At 43.2% G+C, this 18,259-nt stretch overlaps 1 protein-coding gene across 8 annotated transcripts in view; it reads left to right on the top strand.

Annotated features, from left to right (window-relative positions):
- The window catches only part of MOV10L1 (Mov10 like RNA helicase 1), a 73,038-nt gene that overhangs the window by 37,952 nt on the left and 16,827 nt on the right, over positions 1-18,259 (top strand). For 7 of the 8 annotated variants that reach the window (XM_077914019.1, XM_077914016.1, XM_077914017.1 and 4 more), the window contains 5 exons: positions 121-212; positions 7,380-7,438; positions 7,874-7,971; positions 17,451-17,559; positions 18,013-18,191. In XM_077914019.1, coding sequence (XP_077770145.1) covers positions 121-212; positions 7,380-7,438; positions 7,874-7,971; positions 17,451-17,559; positions 18,013-18,191 — 537 coding nt within the window. The remainder of the gene's footprint in view (positions 1-120; positions 213-7,379; positions 7,439-7,873; positions 7,972-17,450; positions 17,560-18,012; positions 18,192-18,259) is intronic. The other variant, XM_077914021.1, reaches the window with a different exon arrangement.

Raw genomic sequence — 18,259 nt, 5'->3', positions numbered from 1 at the left:
AAAATGCCATATTTTAGCTCCAGTCTGTAAAGTGTTTCATGACATGTTGCTAGATGAAGATGAAGATTGTCCCAACAATCAAATGTGAAGTATGGGAATTAAATTCTGTTTCCTTTTTAGATTCACGAAGAAGATGTAACCCTTAAACTTAACCCAGAATTTGAGCAAGCATATAACTTTGAACCTATGGATGTGGAATTCACATATAACAGGTAATGCTTTCAGTGACTTGTCATACAAATGTATCTTCATTCCTGGCGGGTAGCAGGCTTCCCTTCCATCCCTGCACACCTCAGCACCAGTGTAGGAGATGCAGGACGGCAGTGTCCCTGTTCATGGGTCACGATTCCAGCTTCACTACCAGACATGTTTTGAGATGAAGTCACAGACATTTGCTGTTCATTCTTTAATGTAGCTTAAGTACACGGATGACTTGTTTATCACATGAGCATGGGCCGATGGCCCTGACAACCTGTCTTTCCCTCCCGTTCATCTACTACACCCTCCACCATTAACTAGGATTTTGTATTTATCTCTCCCCTGTTTAAAAAAAAAAAAGTTTGTGTGTCTTTGTACGTGGATACACACACATACACAGAAAAATCTGTTTTTTGGTTTTGTTTGGAGCAGTCAGTGTCTGATGTCCAGGAGGTTTTCACTGACCTGTTCCTATCATTCTCCATGTTGTGTATCACTATTCAGTGTCTTCACTGCTGCTTCCATCACAGGGTAAGTCCCCTACTCACTTTCCCTGTTCTGTGGATGGACGCTTATCCTGTCTCTGCCCTGAAGGCACTGCTGTGAGGACCTGCTCCCTCTGTGTGCACACGTGCCGGTGTTTTCTTGGCCGTACCTTAAAAGAGTGGGACCTTGGCTTGGGTGTGTTTGTTTCCGCTTTATCCATGATGGCATCAGAGACCCCACCATCAGCATCTGTAACAACCTGATCTACACCATCCCAGAACCTGGTTTTGTTAAACTCTCTTAAATTCTTGCCAAGTTTGTAGATCTTGGTAATCTGTCTCCTTATGATCTGGACATGCGTTTCTCTAACTGCTTATGAGGTTGGGAGTTTCCATGTTTGTTGGCCATAAAATTTCCTCATCCATGAAATGCTGGTTCATGTCTTTTCCTGAATAATTTGGTTTTTGTTACCTGTAGGAGTCTTTTCTGTGTTCTTTGTGGACTGTTCTTGATTATGCTACATAATGCTACAGTTAACTTCTGTAATTTCTCTATATCTGTTGCTTGTTTCACTTTCTGTAGTGTATCTTTTAGGTATCAGAAGGTGCTAATTTTAAAATTGATCAGGGATTTTTAAAATTAGTCTTGTTTAGGAAAATGTTTGGTTGTTGAGGCTGCCGCCAAATCAAAGTGTGTTGGGTGTGAATGGGTTGTGGATCAATTGGGAGAGCAGGTTGTTTGGCCATGGAGGCTGAGCAGGTGGGATGAAGAGCAACGTGAAGTCCAGGAAAGGCTGTTCTTGCTGTTTGGAATGAGAGAAACTAGCTCCGTGGAGCCTCCTGCAGTGGCAGGGGTGGCTGGGGCAAGGCAGTGCATGCAGGAGGAGATGAGTCTGGCCAGGTGGAGCAGGAGCCATTGGTGGAGGGTAACATTCTCCCTCAAGATAGTTGGTTGGAAGAGGCGAGAGCTGATGTGTACTTGGCCATTTCTGATCATGTGTTCTTCTGGCATGTGCAGCAAGCCCAGTCCCAGAGGAGGAGAGGTTTGGAGGAGGGAAGGAGAGAAGAAGGATGGGACAAGCGTGGTGTGGGAGCCGACCTGCCAGAGGATGCAGGACTTGGGCAGTAGGCTTGACAAGCCATGGGGTTGAGCCAGAAAGAACGTGCCCAGGAGAAGCCTGAGGGTACCAGCAGTGACGGGCTGTTGGCGAGACAGGATGTTGAGGTGGAGAGAAGACGTTGGTTTGGTGATCTCAGACACCAGGCCCAGGTCTTCAGCAAGCATGTGGGCAGCCTGGTGTAGAGTGGAAGAGATGAGAGGCCAGAGTGTGGGAGTGGCAAGCTGCCACATTTGACGCACCGAGGCTTTGCTTGCCCCACATAACTGTTTAGGTTGTTTGTATTAAGTTATACAAAATCAAGAGATTTCCCTTTAAAAAAAAAAAGACTTTTTTTTTTAAAGATTTTATTTATTCATGAGAGACACAGAGCGAGAGAGAGAGGCAGAGACACAGGCAGAGGGAGAAGCAGGCTCCCTGTGGGGAGCCCGATGTGGGACTTGATCCAGGGACCCCAGGGTCACACCCTGAGCCAAAGGCAGACGCTCAACCACTGAGCCACCAGGTGCCCCAAGATTTCTCATTTTTTAAAAATATCTATTCCTGGGGATCCCTGGGTGGATCGGCAGTTAAGCACCTGCCTTTGGCCCAGGGCGTGATCCCGGAGTCCCAGGATCGGGTTCCACGTTGGGCTCCCGGCATGGAGCCTGCTTCTCCCTCCTCCTGTGTCTCTGCCTCTCTCTCTCTCACTATATCTATCATGAATAAATAAATAAATCTTAAAAAAAATAAATAAAATAAAAATAAAAAAATAAAATATTTATTCCTCACTTGTTTTGAACATTTGGAAATGAGGCAGGCCTGCAGTGCAGCAGGTGGAGCAGAGCTGGACAGGGCTCTGTAGAGAGGGCAGAGAGGCTGGACTTTCTGTAGGGATTTTCCCTTTAAAAAATAAAACAGGTCTAGTGAGATAGAATATAGTCACTGTAATTATGCCTTATTAAAGTATGTAGTTTGAGGACTTCATATACATCTGTATCCTGTGAAACCACCTCCACGGTCAAGAGAAAGAGAGTATCTGCCACAGCAAACGCTTCCTTCCGCTCCCACCCCCACCCTCCCCCAGGCCCAAAGCAGCACTTTCTGTTGCAGTAGGGTTAGTTTGCACTTTGTAAAATCTTACATAAATGGAAATATACAAGACTTACTGTTTTTTACCTGACATCTCTTTTTCACTTAGCATAATTATTCTAAGATTCAACCTCACTGTTAAAATGATTTCATTGATATTTTTATTGAATTATAGTTGACACGTTGGGATCCCTGGGTGGCGCAGCGGTTTGGCGCCTGCCTTTGGCCCAGGGCACGATCCTGGAGACCCGGGATCGAATCCCACGTCGGGCTCCCGGTGCATGGAGCCTGCTTCTCCCTCTGCCTGTGTCTCTGCCTCTCTCTCTCTCTCTGTGACTATCATAAATAAATAAAAATTAAAAAAAAAAAAAAAAGAATTATAGTTGACACGCGATGTTACATTAACATCAGTTGTCTAACAGTGATTCCCATTTTTTTCCTTTTTATGACAGTAGTATTTCGTTGTAAGAATCTACCACAGGGGACTCCTGGGTGGCTCAGTGGTTTAGTGCCTGCCTTCAGCCCAGGGTGTGATCCTGGAGTCCTCGGATCGAGTCCCACATTGGGCTCCCTGCGTGGAGCCTGCTTCTCCCTTTGCCTGTGTTTCTGCCTCTCTCTCTCTCTCTCTCTCTCTCTCTCTCTCAAGAATAAATAAATAGAATCTTTAAAAAAAAAGAAAAAGAAAATCTACCACAGTTCATCTATCCAGTCACCTGTGGGTAGACACTGGGTTTTCTTCATCTTTTAGCCATTACAAAAAGGAATTGCTATGAATGTCTGCGTACAAATCTTTGCATGTTCGTGTGTGCATTTCTCTTGGGTGAACATGGAACAGTGTGGTGAGGGTGTGCATAATTGTAAGAAACTGAAAGAAAGGGATCCCTGGGTGGCGCAGCGGTTTGGCGCCTGCCTTTGGCCCAGGGCGCGATCCTGGAGACCTGGGATCGAATCCCACATCGGGCTCCAGGTGCATGGAGCCTGCTTCTCCCTCTGCCTGTGTCTCTGCCTCTCTCTCTCTCTCTCTCTCTCTCTCTGTGTGACTATCATAAATAAAAAAAAAAAAAAAAAAAAAAAAGAAACTGAAAGAAAGCTCTGACCCAAAGCAGCTGTGCCATTTGCATTCCCACCAGCTCGTGTGGGGGTCCTATTGCTCCCCAGGCTCACAACCCTTGTCTGGTCAGTGTGTTTCATTGTGATTGTTCTAATAGTTGTGAGCTGATGTCTCACTATGGTTGGGTCTGCATTTCCCGAATGAGTCATCATGCTGACTGCCTTCTTTTTTTTTATTTATTTATTTATTTATTTATTTATTTATTTATTTATGATAGTCACACAGAGAGAGAGAGAGGCAGAGACACAGGCAGAGGGAGAAGCAGGCTCCATGCACCGGGGGCCCGACGTGGGATTCGATCCTGGGTCTCGAGGATCGCGCCCTGGGCCAAAGGCAGGCGCTAAACCGCTGCGCCACCCAGGGATCCCGCTGACTGCCTTCTTATGTGCTTATTTCCCATTCATAGTCTTCGTTGATGAGTCTTTAAATCACGTAGCGTAAGGCTTCCACTTTGTCCATTGTCTACCACGTTGGTGTGGCTTTCCTCAGTCTTTGGTAGACCTGTATGGATATTAGAATTCAATTTATCTGTTTCTACAAAAAACTTGTTATGGTTTTGATTGGGATTACATTGAATTTTTAGGTCCATCTCAGGAAGAAGTGATACCTTAATACTGAGTCTCTCAAGCCTTGGAAATGGTACCTCTCTCCATCTCATTAGGTCTGGTTTTCATTGCTTTCAGGAGCATCTGTACAGTTCACTACTGTTTTTCCTCTCTTCTGTCAGGTTGGTAGGAGTCTTAAAATGTACTGCTGTTGTAAACAGTAACCTTAAATTTCTACTTGCTTCCAGTTAATGTTTATGAATGCCATTTATTTTTGTATATTCTAGTATCCTGAGAGTTTGTTAAATGCATTTTGCAGTTCTAGTAGCTCTTTATAGGCTACATAGGGTTTTCTACACATATGATCTTTATGTTCAAGTAAAGAGCTTTACTGCTTTCTTATCTGGATGCATTTTGTTTTTCCTTGCCTGACTGCATTGTCTAGAATAGCATTTCCTAGATGGCCTTATTCCCCACCTGAGGGTTAGCGTTCATTCAGTCTGGAACCATTAAGCACCGTGTGAGCTGGAGGTAGGTCCTTTGTACTTGGCCCCCTTCAGGTTGAGGAGATGGACTCCAGGTGTGCTGCCAGCCAGCACTGTCATGAGTGGGTGTGGGATTGGTCAGATGCTGCTTCTGTATCAAGGTGATTGTGTGGTTTTCCTTTTTTAGTCTATTAAGATAGTTAAACTGATTGGTTTTCTAATATAAAATCAATGTGATTTAAAGTGGTGGGGTTCAGAGCCGAAGACCAAGAAAGAATTCTTGAGACGCCTTCAGTTTTCATTAAAGCATGAGGACAGGATCCTTGAGCAGTAGAATTTGCCAGTAAAGTCTTCCAGGTCAGGAGCTTTCTTGATGGAAAGCTTTCTGACTGCAAATTTGATTTAATAAAAACCAGTAAGCATTTAAGTATCACCTTTGTGTGCAGTGACAGTGATCTTGTTAGCTTGGCACAGTCTTTGTTACATGTTCAGTCTTTCTTGTGCCTTTTAAAATATTTTTTTAAGATTTATTCATTTTAAAGAGAGGGCGTACACACACAAGGGGCGGGCCAGAGGGAGAAGGAGAGAGACTCTCAAGCTCAACCCCCACTGTGGAGCCTGACACAGAGCTGGATCTCACAACCTGAGATAATGACCTGAGCAGAAATCAAGAGTCAGAGGCTTAACCATCTGAGCCACCCAGGTGCCCCTGTACCTTTTAAAATATTTTGAAAACTTTTCTCCTTCCCCTCTGGAAGAGGTGAGATAGCACTGAGATTGGAAAGCCACCCACTGGAAAGGGATGAGGCATTTAGTCCTTCCCCGGTCTCTTCTTCTCTAAGTGTCTGCTTTAAGTGCTGTTCTGGTTGTGACTCCTCTTGGATGGAGTTGATTATAACCCAGGCAGCTAATTGCTGAAGATGATGCTGAAGGAACAGTGGGGCTGCCAGTACCCTTCGTGCCTGGGAGCCTAGGGAAGGTGTCTGAGGGTTGGGTGCAGCACTCAGTTTTTCCAGCTTCATACACTCCCTCACCCATAATTCCAGGCTGTGCAAATGGGTCCTCATGGTGACCTCGCAGCATCTGCTCTGCACCTCGTAATTCAGGTGAGAAACAATCATTTGGTCTTTGGGCTCCCAAGTCTGAATTTTCCAGAAACCTGTATGTGGCCCAAATTTGGAGTTGGTAAGGAGCAGCTCTTGTACTTGTGCTTATTTGAGGCCAGATACTCTTTATTGAATAGATATCCATCTTCACTTATTTGGAGCTTTGGTCATCTTCATTGAAGATGAGGTTTTATGTTTTTTATTTTCATTGTGTGAAGAAACAAAACAGCAAGTGTACAACAGTTTCTTTTTTTTTTTTAAAGATTTTATTTTATTTATTCATAGAGACAAAGAGAGAGAGGCAGAGACACAGGCAGAGAGAGAAGCAGGCACCATACAGAGAGCCTGACGTAGAACTTGATCCCCGGTCTCCAGGATCATGCCCTGGGCTGCAGGCGGCGCTAAACCGCTGCACCACCGGGGCTTCCCTACAGCAGAGTTTCTTATGCTGAGCCCCAAGTCACCACACCAGGAGGGAAATACAGTTTTGACTCCCCCCGAAACGGAATCTTGAGCCAGTCATTCAGGAACTGCCTGGTCAGGACTGGTGAGGGGCTCAGCCTGGCGGACCCCTCCCCACCCCTTATGAAAAGGAGCTTGCGATAACCAGCCCCCTGTTTTGCCCCAGGGTAATTTCCTTGTACCCACTCCCTTCTGGCTGTAAAGTCCTTTATTCCATACAGCTCCTCATGGCCTCTTTGCATCTGCTGGCTGGGGTGCTGCTTGGTTTGAATCAATTTTTGCTTAAACTCTTAAAATTATTAATAGGCCTCGGTATCTTTTAATGGTTGTGAATTTCAAAAGTTTAAATCTTACAATCTAAATTGCTTTGCTGTTGACATAATAGTATTAATATTTCCCTAATGCCTCTAAGGCTATAAGGCTATATTCCCCCCCCTCTTTTTTTTTCTACTTGCACTCTTTATATGTTTAAAAGAGAAATAGTCCCAGAAAGGAAAGAGTCTCTGCCGTCCTGATACATGAGTTGTTTCTGTTTAAAGTTTTTCTGTAAAATTCCTAATGTTGTGAATAGACACACACTGTAAAGTGACCCCTCTGTGCTCCAGACTCCGCGGCGAGGCCTGTGAGAATGTGGGGATCGCTGACTCTTAATATGGCTCCTTTGTACGTATTTTATAAAGGTTACATTAGCAGGTTGGCTCAAGTTATGTAATTAGGTTTCATAACCTAGTGACCAGTGCTAAACTTAATATTTCTAAACTGGAGGTGAATTATTCCATGTTATTCTCTCTCTGGCAGGACTACAAGCAGACGGTGTCACTTTGCACTTGAACATGTCATCCACTTAGGTGTTAAAGGTATTATTTTTGTGGAATGATAGTGTTACTTCTTCCCAGAATGTTTTTATAAGTTTCATGTACAATTTTGTGCAAAAACAGACTCTTCAGTCCTATATTACAAGTAAAACTATGCAGTCCAAAGTTTTCTTCCCATTGGCAAGTTTCAGTGTTTTCTTACTATTCCAACTACATAAAAATAGCATGCTTAAATTATTTAAAATGAAGTCATTGCACTGTGCTTTTCCCCTCTTAATATAATTCACTTATGTAGCTCCAGATAGGCAGATGGCTTCTTTGCGAACGATACACAGTACTGGTATTCTGCAGTAACTGAGAAACCATGTACAGAAGCCAGAAGAGAAAGGAAGGCATAAATGTGAATTACTTAGGCTGCCTCTATTCATCTTTTTTAAGCTTTTCAGTAATACCTACCTTCTTCCCTTGTTTTAAAAGTGTTATTTCCAGAAGAAATCATTTTACAGTCTCCCCAAGTGACGGGGAATTGGAACCTTGCACAAGACACCAAAAACAATGGACACTCCACCATCAAGGTATTGCTTTGATTATTTAAATATTTAAGTAGATAATATATTAGCTCTCAATTGCCTAGTGTGTTAGAGGAGTGTAGTTCACAAGTAACCCGAGATAACAGCTCAAATAAAACTAAGATACCATACTACAGATGTGTAGTGTAAAGTTTACATATAACTTTACATAGGACTAAGATGGCTATCATATCGTTAGTGGGGAAAACCAAGACAAGGATCCATTTGTTTGAGCTTATCATTTTATTTTAAAATTATATGTGTTTTGTGTATATCCACATTTATATGGTTATATGCTGCATAGAAAATGTCTGGAAAAGTATACATCTACCAAGTTGTTAACAATTGTAATCATTATGAGCATTACAAAGATATTTATTTGTTATTTATACAATCCAGTTCTATACAGAGTAACATAGTGCCTGTTACATGCCAGCTGTTGTCCTAGGCTGTTCCATATATTTTTATGAGTAAAACAGAAGTGGTTTTATTTATCATTGTATTTCCAGTAATGAGCAGAATTCTCCATGTCTGTGGTGGAGGTTTTAATCTGTAGTTCTGTGCTGTTGGAATTTCCTTTTTTTCAGCATGTTTTAAATGTATAATAAATATAAATTTTTAGTTCTATCTAATATTTAGAAACTCTTACCATTTTATAGCTCCTCTCCAAAACAATGCAAAAATGATAGCTTTGGAATGCCTACACAGTCACAAACAATTCTGTGAAGGAAACAGCAAATAGTTTCCATTAAAATAATCTTGATTTCTTACCTAATCTGAAGGTCGAAAGAGATCTTCATTGGAACAGACACTGTTACCTGCAGATTCTCTCCATCACCTCACTGGTCCACTTCATGGCTTGATTCTCAGGGGGAGGGTCTTGTGATCCTGATGGGAGATGTGAGGTGGAGGAAGTGTGGCTGTTTGTGTGGATCACATTCCTGATTAGCTGAATCTTAATACTTTTAAATGCAGAACATTACCTTCTTATTATGGATTAGCTAGGTAGCAAATAAACTCAGGGGCATTCCACATATCAACCAAGATGGAATTACAGAGAGACTGAATTTACCTTCCTGCCTTAAATAATTAAAGATCAGACAAAACACGACACAACACTTTCAGACATTTGCACATCAGCTATCATAGAACAGTGATTCCTGAGAGAGAGAAAGCACATGAGGTGACTCCTGTGATTGCCCCAGCTCACCATCTTCAAAGTTCCCAGGCCAGGGAGCAGAAGGGGGAAGCCAATGTTCTGCAGAATTGAGGATGAGACTCCTGGCAGTACAAAGTACAAGACAGATGTTGTTCATGGGACAGAGGGCTGGAGGAGACCATTGGAAAGAGAGAGCTCTTGGAGTCAGCACAGGCCCCTTTGAATTTTCAGGCCAGGACTCCTGAATGCATTGCCAGCGGTGAAACAACACTCAAGTCTGGGGAAGAAGCCCTGGAGAATAGAAGGAATCCTGAGTCCCCGCAGTGCTGGGCATGGTTTGTTCCCACAGCCACAGAATTGACAGGGTAACAAGTAGAGTCCTCAGAGGGTGTCACCTGAGGAATGGGGAGAGTTTGGCCCTGCGCTGCCTGCCACCCTGTCCATCTGAAAGGCTGAGAGATGGCTAAGTAGTGCAGCCACAGCCACAACAAGGTTCTAGAATAATTGCAGAAATACAAAAGTACATGCCTTTCAAGGTGTAAAATTCACAATGTCTAGTATCTAATCCAGAAACAAACTGAAAACACAGCCTATAAGAAATTTCAATCAGTTGAAATAATATATATATATGTGTGTGTGTGTGTGTGTGAGAGAGAGAGAGAGAGAGACAGTAATGGCAATTAACGGAAAAGGACATTAAAATAGTTTTTATAACTACACTCCATATGCTCATGAGCACAAGCATGTTCAGTAGAGGTACAAACAAAAGACAAATTTCTTTTAAAGAAACAAAAAAATTGGGCAGCCCTGATGGCTCAGCGGTTTAGCTCCTGCCTTCACCCCAAGGTGTGATCCTGGGGTCAAGTCCCACCCCATGTCAGGCTCCCTGCATGGGGCCTGCTCCTCCCTCTGCCTGTCTCTCTCTCTCTCTCTCTCTCTCTCTCTCTCTCTCATAAATAAATAAAATCTTTAAAAAAAAATTCAGTGTCTACCATGAAAAATATAAATAGGAAGGTCTGAGTGACTCAGCAGCTGAGTGTCTGCTTTCAGCTTAGGGTGTGATCCCAGGTCCCAGGATCAAGTCCCACATCGGGCTCCCCACAGGGAGCCTGCTTCTCCCTCTGCCTGTTATCTCTGCCTCTCTGTGTCTCCCATGAATAAACAAACATTAAGAAAAAAAAAAGAATTAAAAGACTAGACAATACAGTCAAAAAAAATTAGTGAACTTGAACAGTTACAGAAACTTTACAGAATGAAGCAAAATAAGTTTTTAAAATAGCTCTAAAATATAAAGTGTATTAAAAGTAGAAAAGCATCAGTGATCTGTAGGACACCTTCTAGCAGCAGCCTCACATCCATGCAATTGGAGTCCCAGAGAGAAGTGTAAGAAATACTAAGAAAAAATTGTGGAAGCCTTCCTAAATTGATAAAAAACATAAACCCTAAATATTCAGGAGACTTACTAACAGACCTGAAATACAAGAAATGTGAAGGAGACTGCACTGAGGTACTTGACAGTCAAATTCCTGAAAGTTGCTTACAAAAAGCAAACCTTAGAAGCAAAGAGTGACTCATTACATGCCAAGGAGCAGAAACAAGGATGGCAGGGTGCCTCAGTGGCTCAGCCGGTGACGTGTCTCCTTTCTGCTCCAGTCATGATCCCAGGATCCTGGGATGGAGCCCCATATAGGGCACTCTGTTCAGTGGAGACACAGAAAACAAGTCTGCTTCTCTCTCGCTCTCAAATATATATTTTTTTAATTTTAAAAAAGAAGGAGGACAGCAGCAGACTCTGACAGCAGTGTGCACCAGAAGACAGCAAGGCGCTGGCAGGAGAAACCATCAGCCCAGAACTCTGTGCCCAGTAAACACTAGAAATTAAGAGGAAATAGAAACGTACTCAGACTTGCTCAGGCTGAGAGATGGGGGAGTCTGTTACCCACTGACCTGCACTGCTGGACCGAGGACCCTTGCAGCACACAGAAATGATGCCAGGTGGACATGAGGGTCTACACAGTGGAGTGAAAAAGACCAGAAATTATAAGTAGCTACATATATTTAAATCACTTTTTTCTTAAAAAAAAATTCTTAGGGGATCCCTGGGTGGCTCAGCGGTTTGGCACCTGCCTTTGGCCCGGGGCGCAATCTTGGAGTCCCGGGATCGAGTCCCATGTCGGGCTCCCAGCATGGAGCCTGCTTCTCCCTCTGTCTGTGTCTCTGCCTCTCTCTCTCTTTCTATCATAAATAAATAAATAGATCTTTTTAAAAAATTCTTAAAAGATAATTAATTGACTTTTTAAAAAGAAGGAAATCCTGTAAAATGTGACATGGGTGGACCTGGAGGACATTATACTCAGAGAAATAAACTAGTCACAGAAGGACTCATACTGTGTGATTCCTTTCATATGAGATCTCTAAAATAGACTCCTGGAATCAAAAGAGTAGAATGCTAAGATATCTGAAGTGAAATGTTATTACTGTGATAAAACTTCATAATAATTTTTTAAAAGATAATTGACTTTCAAGCTAAAATGGTAACAATGTATTATAGTTTGTAACATATAAAATATAATAGTACAGGGAATGGGAGAAGAATATTATTTCTTATACTGGTATAATTCACTTGAAGGAAACTGTGATCAATTAATATATACTCTAAGCCCTACAGCAGCTACTAAAATAACAATATAAAGAGACCAAAAAGGAGATAAAAAGAAATCACAAAAATAATTAGTTCAAAAGTAAGCAGAAAAGGACACATAGACAACCATAACATAACCTGACTTATTTATTACCCACTTGTATAGTGATTTACATGGGGTGGGTTGTTGACATCTCTGGCTGTAATTGTGCACCTAGAACACTTGAGACACAAAACAAGTAGCAAGATGAGGAAATTAAATCTATCAGTAACCACATCACATGTATGTGGGCTCAACAAAGCAGTTAAGAGGAGGTAGAGATTGTCAGACTGCATAAAAAGGAAAGACCTAACTATATGCTGCCTATAGGAAATATGTTTTAAATATAAAGACAAGTTGAAAGTAAAAGATAGAAAAAGATATCAAAATAAAGATGGAAAAAAAAAGAAAGATGGAGTGGCTGTATCAGTGTCAGAGGTTTCAGAGTACTGGTAATCAGGATAAAGGTGATGTCATAGTAACAGAAAATAATCATTAGGAATGTATAACCATCCTAGACACACACAATCACCTAATAACAGCCTCAGAACACGTGAAACAAACTGATAAAACTGCAGAGAGACCAAATTCCCTGTGCCTATCAGCAATGAGACCAGACAAATTCCCTTTGCCTGTCAGCAATGTCAGCACTCCTCCCCCAGTTAATTGCAGGAAGGATGATGGGCACAGGTGCAGATGACCTGAGCAGTCAGGGGTGTCTGTAGAACACACCACTCAAGAAGAGCTGGATACATGCACTTTGTGTAGAAGTGGACACAATTTTCACCACTATAACCTTATTTGGGGCCAGAAAACAGGTCTCAAATTTAAAAGGATTAAAGTCATACAAAATACGTTCTCTAGCCACATGGAATCAAGTTAGAAATCAATTGCAGGAAGATCTCTAGGAAATCCCCAAATATTGAGAAGTGGAAAACACTCTTATATGTAACCTACAGATCACAGAAGAAATCAATAGAAAAATTAGAATGTTTCTTGCAAAGTGAAAGTGACACTGCAGCATACCAGGAACAGTAAGCTGCTGCTAGAAACACCCTTTTCATAGCCCTGAATGCCTAAAGAAAAGAAGAATAAAGGTTTCAATTCAGTGACCTCAGCTTCTTCCTTAGAAAACTAGAAAAAAATAAAAAAAGAAAAAAAAAAGAAAACTAGAAAAATAAGAACATGTTAAATAGAAACTAAGCACCTAACAAAATCCAACATCCATTCTTCACCGAAAAGCTTAGCAAACTAGAAATGGAAGAGAACGTCCTTCACCTACAAAAAACCTACACAGTGAGTGACAAAATGCACTTTTCTCATGAAGATCAGGACACATCCAGTCCTGCTACTTATGTTCAATGCTGCAGGAGGCTGTGGACCAGCAACTCTGCAAGAAAAATAAAAGGCATCCATTTGTGTATAAAATCCAACTCAAAAAAGAAGCCATTGAAACTAAGATTAGCAAATTTACAGGATATAAGGTGAGTATACAGAAATAAATTGTATACTAGCATAAACACCCAGAATTTAATTTACAGTGCCACCAAATGTAGATAGCAACCAAATGTTCTGAACAGGGGCATGTGGGTGGCTCAGTGGTTGAGCCATCTGCTTTTGGCTCAGGTCATGAACCCAGGGTCCTGGGATCGAGTCCCACATCAGACTCCCCGTGGGGAGCTTGCTTCTCCCTCTGCATGTGTCTCTGCCTCTGTGTTTCATTAATAAATAAAAAGTTCTGAACGTTAGGGACAAATCTGACAAAAGGTGTACAAAAATACACTAGAGACCTCATGGCTCTGATAAGAGAAACTGTTCCATGTCAGAGGACCCAAATCAACCTATAAACCCAGTGCTGGTCAGGTCAAAATCTTAGCAGACTTTTTTTTTTTTTTTTTCCAGAAATTGACAAGCCAATTCCTAAATTTATATGAAAATGCAAAAAGCCTATAATTCTCAAAACAACTTTGAAAAAGAACAAACTCAAGAACTCACACTCCTTGATCTTGAAACATTTCACAAAGTTATAATAAGACGGTGTGGTCCTGTGTGTGGTACTGTCATAGAGATAAACATGAGTCAGTGGAACAACAGAAGCCTAGAGTAGGCCCATAGGAATTTGGACAGCTGACTTTCTACAAAGGTTAATCAGTTAATCAGGGTGGGGAAAGGATGGTCTTAGCGAGAGGCATTAGGACAATGGGGTGTCTGTATGCAAGGGTGTGCACCTGGATCCCTTCAAAATGGATCATAACCCTAAATATAAAGCCTGAAACTGGGGATCCCTGGGTGGCGCAGTGGTTTAGCGCCTGCCTTTGGCCCAGGGCGCGATCCTGGAGACCCGGGATCGAATCCCATGTCGGGCTTCCAGTGCATGGAGCTGCTTGTGTCTCTGCCTCTCTCTCTCTGTGACTATCATTTAAAAAAAAAAAAAAAAAAAAAAAAAACCTGAAACTAAAATTTCTAGAAAACAACATAAAAAAATCTTTTTAGGGGATCCCTGGGTGGCACAGCGGTTTGGCGCCTGCCTTTGGCCTAGGGCGCGATCCTGGAGACCCGGGATCGAATCCCACATCGGGCTCCCGGTGCATGGAGCCTGCTTCTCCCTCTGCCTATGTCTCTGCCTCTCTCTCTCTCTCTCTCTCTCTCTCTGACTATCATAAATAAATTTAAAAAAAAATTTTTTTTTAAATCTTTTTATTTTTGAGAGAGAGGGCAGGCAGGGGGCAGGAGTAGAGAGAACCTTGAGCAAGCTCCACACCCAGTGCAGAGCCCATGCGGGGCTCAATCTCACGACCCTGAGATTATGACCTGAGCTGAAACCAAAAGCTGGACACTTAACCAGCTGAGCCACCCAGGCATCCCAAGAGAAAATATTAATATCTTCAGGTTAGGCAAATAGTTTTTATTTTTTTTTATTTTTTTTTTTTATTTACTTATGATAGTCACAGAGAGAGAGAGAGAGGCAGAGACACAGGCAGAGGGAGAAGCAGGCTCCATGCACCGGGAGCCCGATGTGGGATTCGATCCAGGGTCTCCAGGATCGCGCCCTGGGCCAAAGGCAGGCGCCAAACCGCTGCGCCACCCAGGGATCCCCTGGCAAAGAGTTTTTAGATAGGATGCCAAGAATGTGATTCATAAAAAATTGACGAGTTTGGACTCAAATGTTTTACTGTTCAAAAGACATGGTTAGGACCATGAAAATCTAGCTCATCACTAGAGCAGGAGAGTCTTAAAACTGAATGAAAGACATGAACACTTTACCAAAGATTATGGAGATCTCCCTTGGCTTAGGGTGGGGTCACATCTTGTGAAATCTAGCATAAGGTGAAAATACTTAGTTGAAAATGGATTTAATACACCTATGAGACATCACAGCTTAGCCCAGCTAACCTCAACAATGTGCAAAACAGTGGGGCAAAATCAGCTTATGAAAAGCCTATTTATAATCGAGTGCTGAATACCTCACGTAATTACTGCATGCTGTATTCAAAGTGAGAAACAAGAGTGGCTGTCGGCATCGGCTGTCGACCTCGTGATGGATCGCGGGCTGACTGGGAACTGTGGCCGCTGCCCAGCATCACCAGAGGATCGTAGTACATATCGCTGCCTCAGGGAAAAGATCCAAATTCAAAATTCTGAATAGTTTCTGCAAAGTGTGTACCGCTTTCATAGCATCATAAGACAGACCATCATCAGGAACTGTGCAGTGAGTTAATCCATGAAAATGTGTTCAGCATTAGTCATTAGGGAAACAAAACCATAGTGAGCTGCCACTACACACAGAGTAACCCAAATTAAATTAACAGGGCCACAGAATTACAGACTTACCATGGCGAACATGTGTGACAACAGGAGCGTCATACGAGCTACTGGGGACACAGAATGGCACAGCTGCTTTTGAAATGAGTTCCTTAAGGGCAGCCCTGGTGGCTCAGTGGTTTAGCGCCGCCTTCAGCCCAGGTCGTGATCCTGGAGACCTGGGATTGAGTCCCACGTCAGGCTCCCTGCATGGAGCCTGCTTCTCCCTCTGTCTATGTCTCTGCCTCTCTGTCTCCCATGAATAAATAAAATCTGTTTTTTTTTTTAAATGAGTTCTTTAAGAAGCTAGATCCACACTGGCAGGACAGTCCAGCTGCTTCACTCCTAGTGGTGGCCCCAGAGACCTGAAAACACATGTCCATACGAGGGCCCCTGCACAGATGTTCACTCCAACACCCTGAGTCATGGCCCAGTATCCATCCACATGTGAACCGATAAAGGAACTGCAGTATATTCTTGTGCAATAGTCCCTGGCAGTGACAGGTGTGAACTGTTGATGCCTGGGATGACGTAGGTGGATCTCATAACCCTTAACTACCCTGTAGAAAGATGTCAGACAAGAAGTACATTATCTAGGCTTCCCTGTACAGAACATTCTAGAAAAAGTAACCGCTGTTGACAGAGGGCATCTTGTGGACTCTGTAGATGTGTTTAGCTCTCTAGTTGATGCTGTCCCATGTATGTGTGTCACAACTTGTCCAGTTGGGCATGTTAAATGTGCACATTTTACTGTGTGTCAGTGACACTCTGAAAATTCAAAGTAATGGGAAGGTACATTGCTGTCACCTTCTAGACTAAAATTTGGCAATATGCATATCGTTTTTAAAATTTTTTTTAATTTTTATTTATTTATGATAGTCACAGAGAGAGAAAGAGGCAGAGACACAGGCAGAGGGAGAAGCAGGCTCCATGCACCAGGAGCCCGATGTAGGACTCGATCCCGGGTCCCCAGGATCGCGCCCTGGGCCAAAGGCAGGCGCCAAACCGCTGCGCCACCCAGGGATCCCCTGCATATCATTTTTAATGTGAAACTTTTAGTAACAATTTTACTTCTAGAATTTGCCCTGTGAGAATAATCACGTTAGGTGCGATGCTGCCTGACTCACGAATTGAGTAAAGCCCACTAGATCTTAAAAAGAAAGAAAATAATCATGTGACTGCACAAAGGTAAATGTGCAGAGGTGCTTATTACAGTGTAGTTTGTAACGGGAGATTTGAAAGCCAATCCCCTTGGTCCAGGACAGATTCAGTTTGTTTAAACACACTGAATCAGTTCTTACACAGAATGTGGAACACAGTAGACAGAGAAGCCCTGCCAGGCCTTGGCAGCACCTGGGCACTTGGGAGCCATGTTCAGTCCCCTCGGAACAAGCTCTGCCCTGAGCCATCCCTGCCGGCCTTACTCAGGCTGCAGAGGAAAGGGTTTCGCCTGAGGGGCCCCAGGGGAACCAGGGGCCAGGATTTAACTCCAGTATTATTGAGTTTTCCCTCGCAGATGAGCATGGCGGGGAAGGATGCAGATAGAGAAGACCCCTTCGTCAAATAAATATCACCCTTTGTCTGGCGTCACCATACAGAGTTTAGTTTGTTCTTGCTTTTATTTGTAAGGGAATTCAAAAAAGAAACCTTTTTGCAACTTTTTTGTCATATATTCTGTATTTTTTTTATTACTGTGTTTTGAAACATACAATCTCTGATCCATGTGAAGAACTGTTAAAACACATAGAACGTTGACAGCTGTTTATGTTCCGTCTTTACACCTGTGTAAATACAGAGCTTTTTTTTTTTTTTTTAAGGCCATTTTTCTGCATGATTCTTTCTAGAATAGGAAAGCCATGAAGGACCAGATTAAGCATGCAGCAAAGGAGAGGCAGGCTGGGGCCCAGGACACCCCGGGGCTGGTGGCCCTTGCTGAAAAGTCCAGGAATCTGGGTGCGTATGGTGAGGGGCTGCCTGGAAGATAGGCCCCCAGAGCAGCTCCCTCCGCCCAAGTGAGACAGGCCCGGAAGTGTGTGTGGCCTGAGGGCTGACTGCAGCCCCAGAGGGCATGGGGCGGGCGGGGAGGGGGGGGGGGGATGTGAGGTTAGGTACTCTAAATGCGAGGCTAGGCTACTGCAGCTGGCCTTTTCCAGACCACGTTCCTGACGTCTTGGTTAGGTGATGTGCGCACGGAAAGTGGAACAATGAACTGTATGGCTGGCAATTAGGTTCTCAGAAAGTTAACTTTCTGGACTCTGCCCAGTGAAGTTCAGATTATTGGACAGCACACCTCGGCAGCAGGCTCCCGATAGGCCATGTCGCCTCTCGGAGGCTCTGCTGCCCTGTGCTCCTGCTGTGCCAAGTTGTTTGACCTCTGCCTAACACGGGTTCCCACTTTGAATACAGTAAATGACGTTCAAACCCCTAAGGCGAGAGAGAAGGGATTTTTCAATCCTGTGCTCAATGAAAACCAGAAGTTAGCAGTTAGAAGAATCCTGAGTGGAGACTGCCGCCCTCTCCCGTATATTCTTTTTGGACCTCCTGGAACCGGGAAGACAGTGACGATAATAGAGGCTGTCTTACAGGTAAGCATAGGTGGCGGCACAGCTACTGGTGGCCTAGGCCACATGCCACTTTTATGTTCTCAGGAAGT

This window comes from Canis aureus, chromosome 11 (assembly GCF_053574225.1).
Source record: "Canis aureus isolate CA01 chromosome 11, VMU_Caureus_v.1.0, whole genome shotgun sequence".
Lineage (NCBI taxonomy): Eukaryota > Metazoa > Chordata > Mammalia > Carnivora > Canidae > Canis > Canis aureus.
Note: the sequence above shows the minus strand (reverse complement) of the source record. Positions and strands in the feature narration are given on the sequence as shown.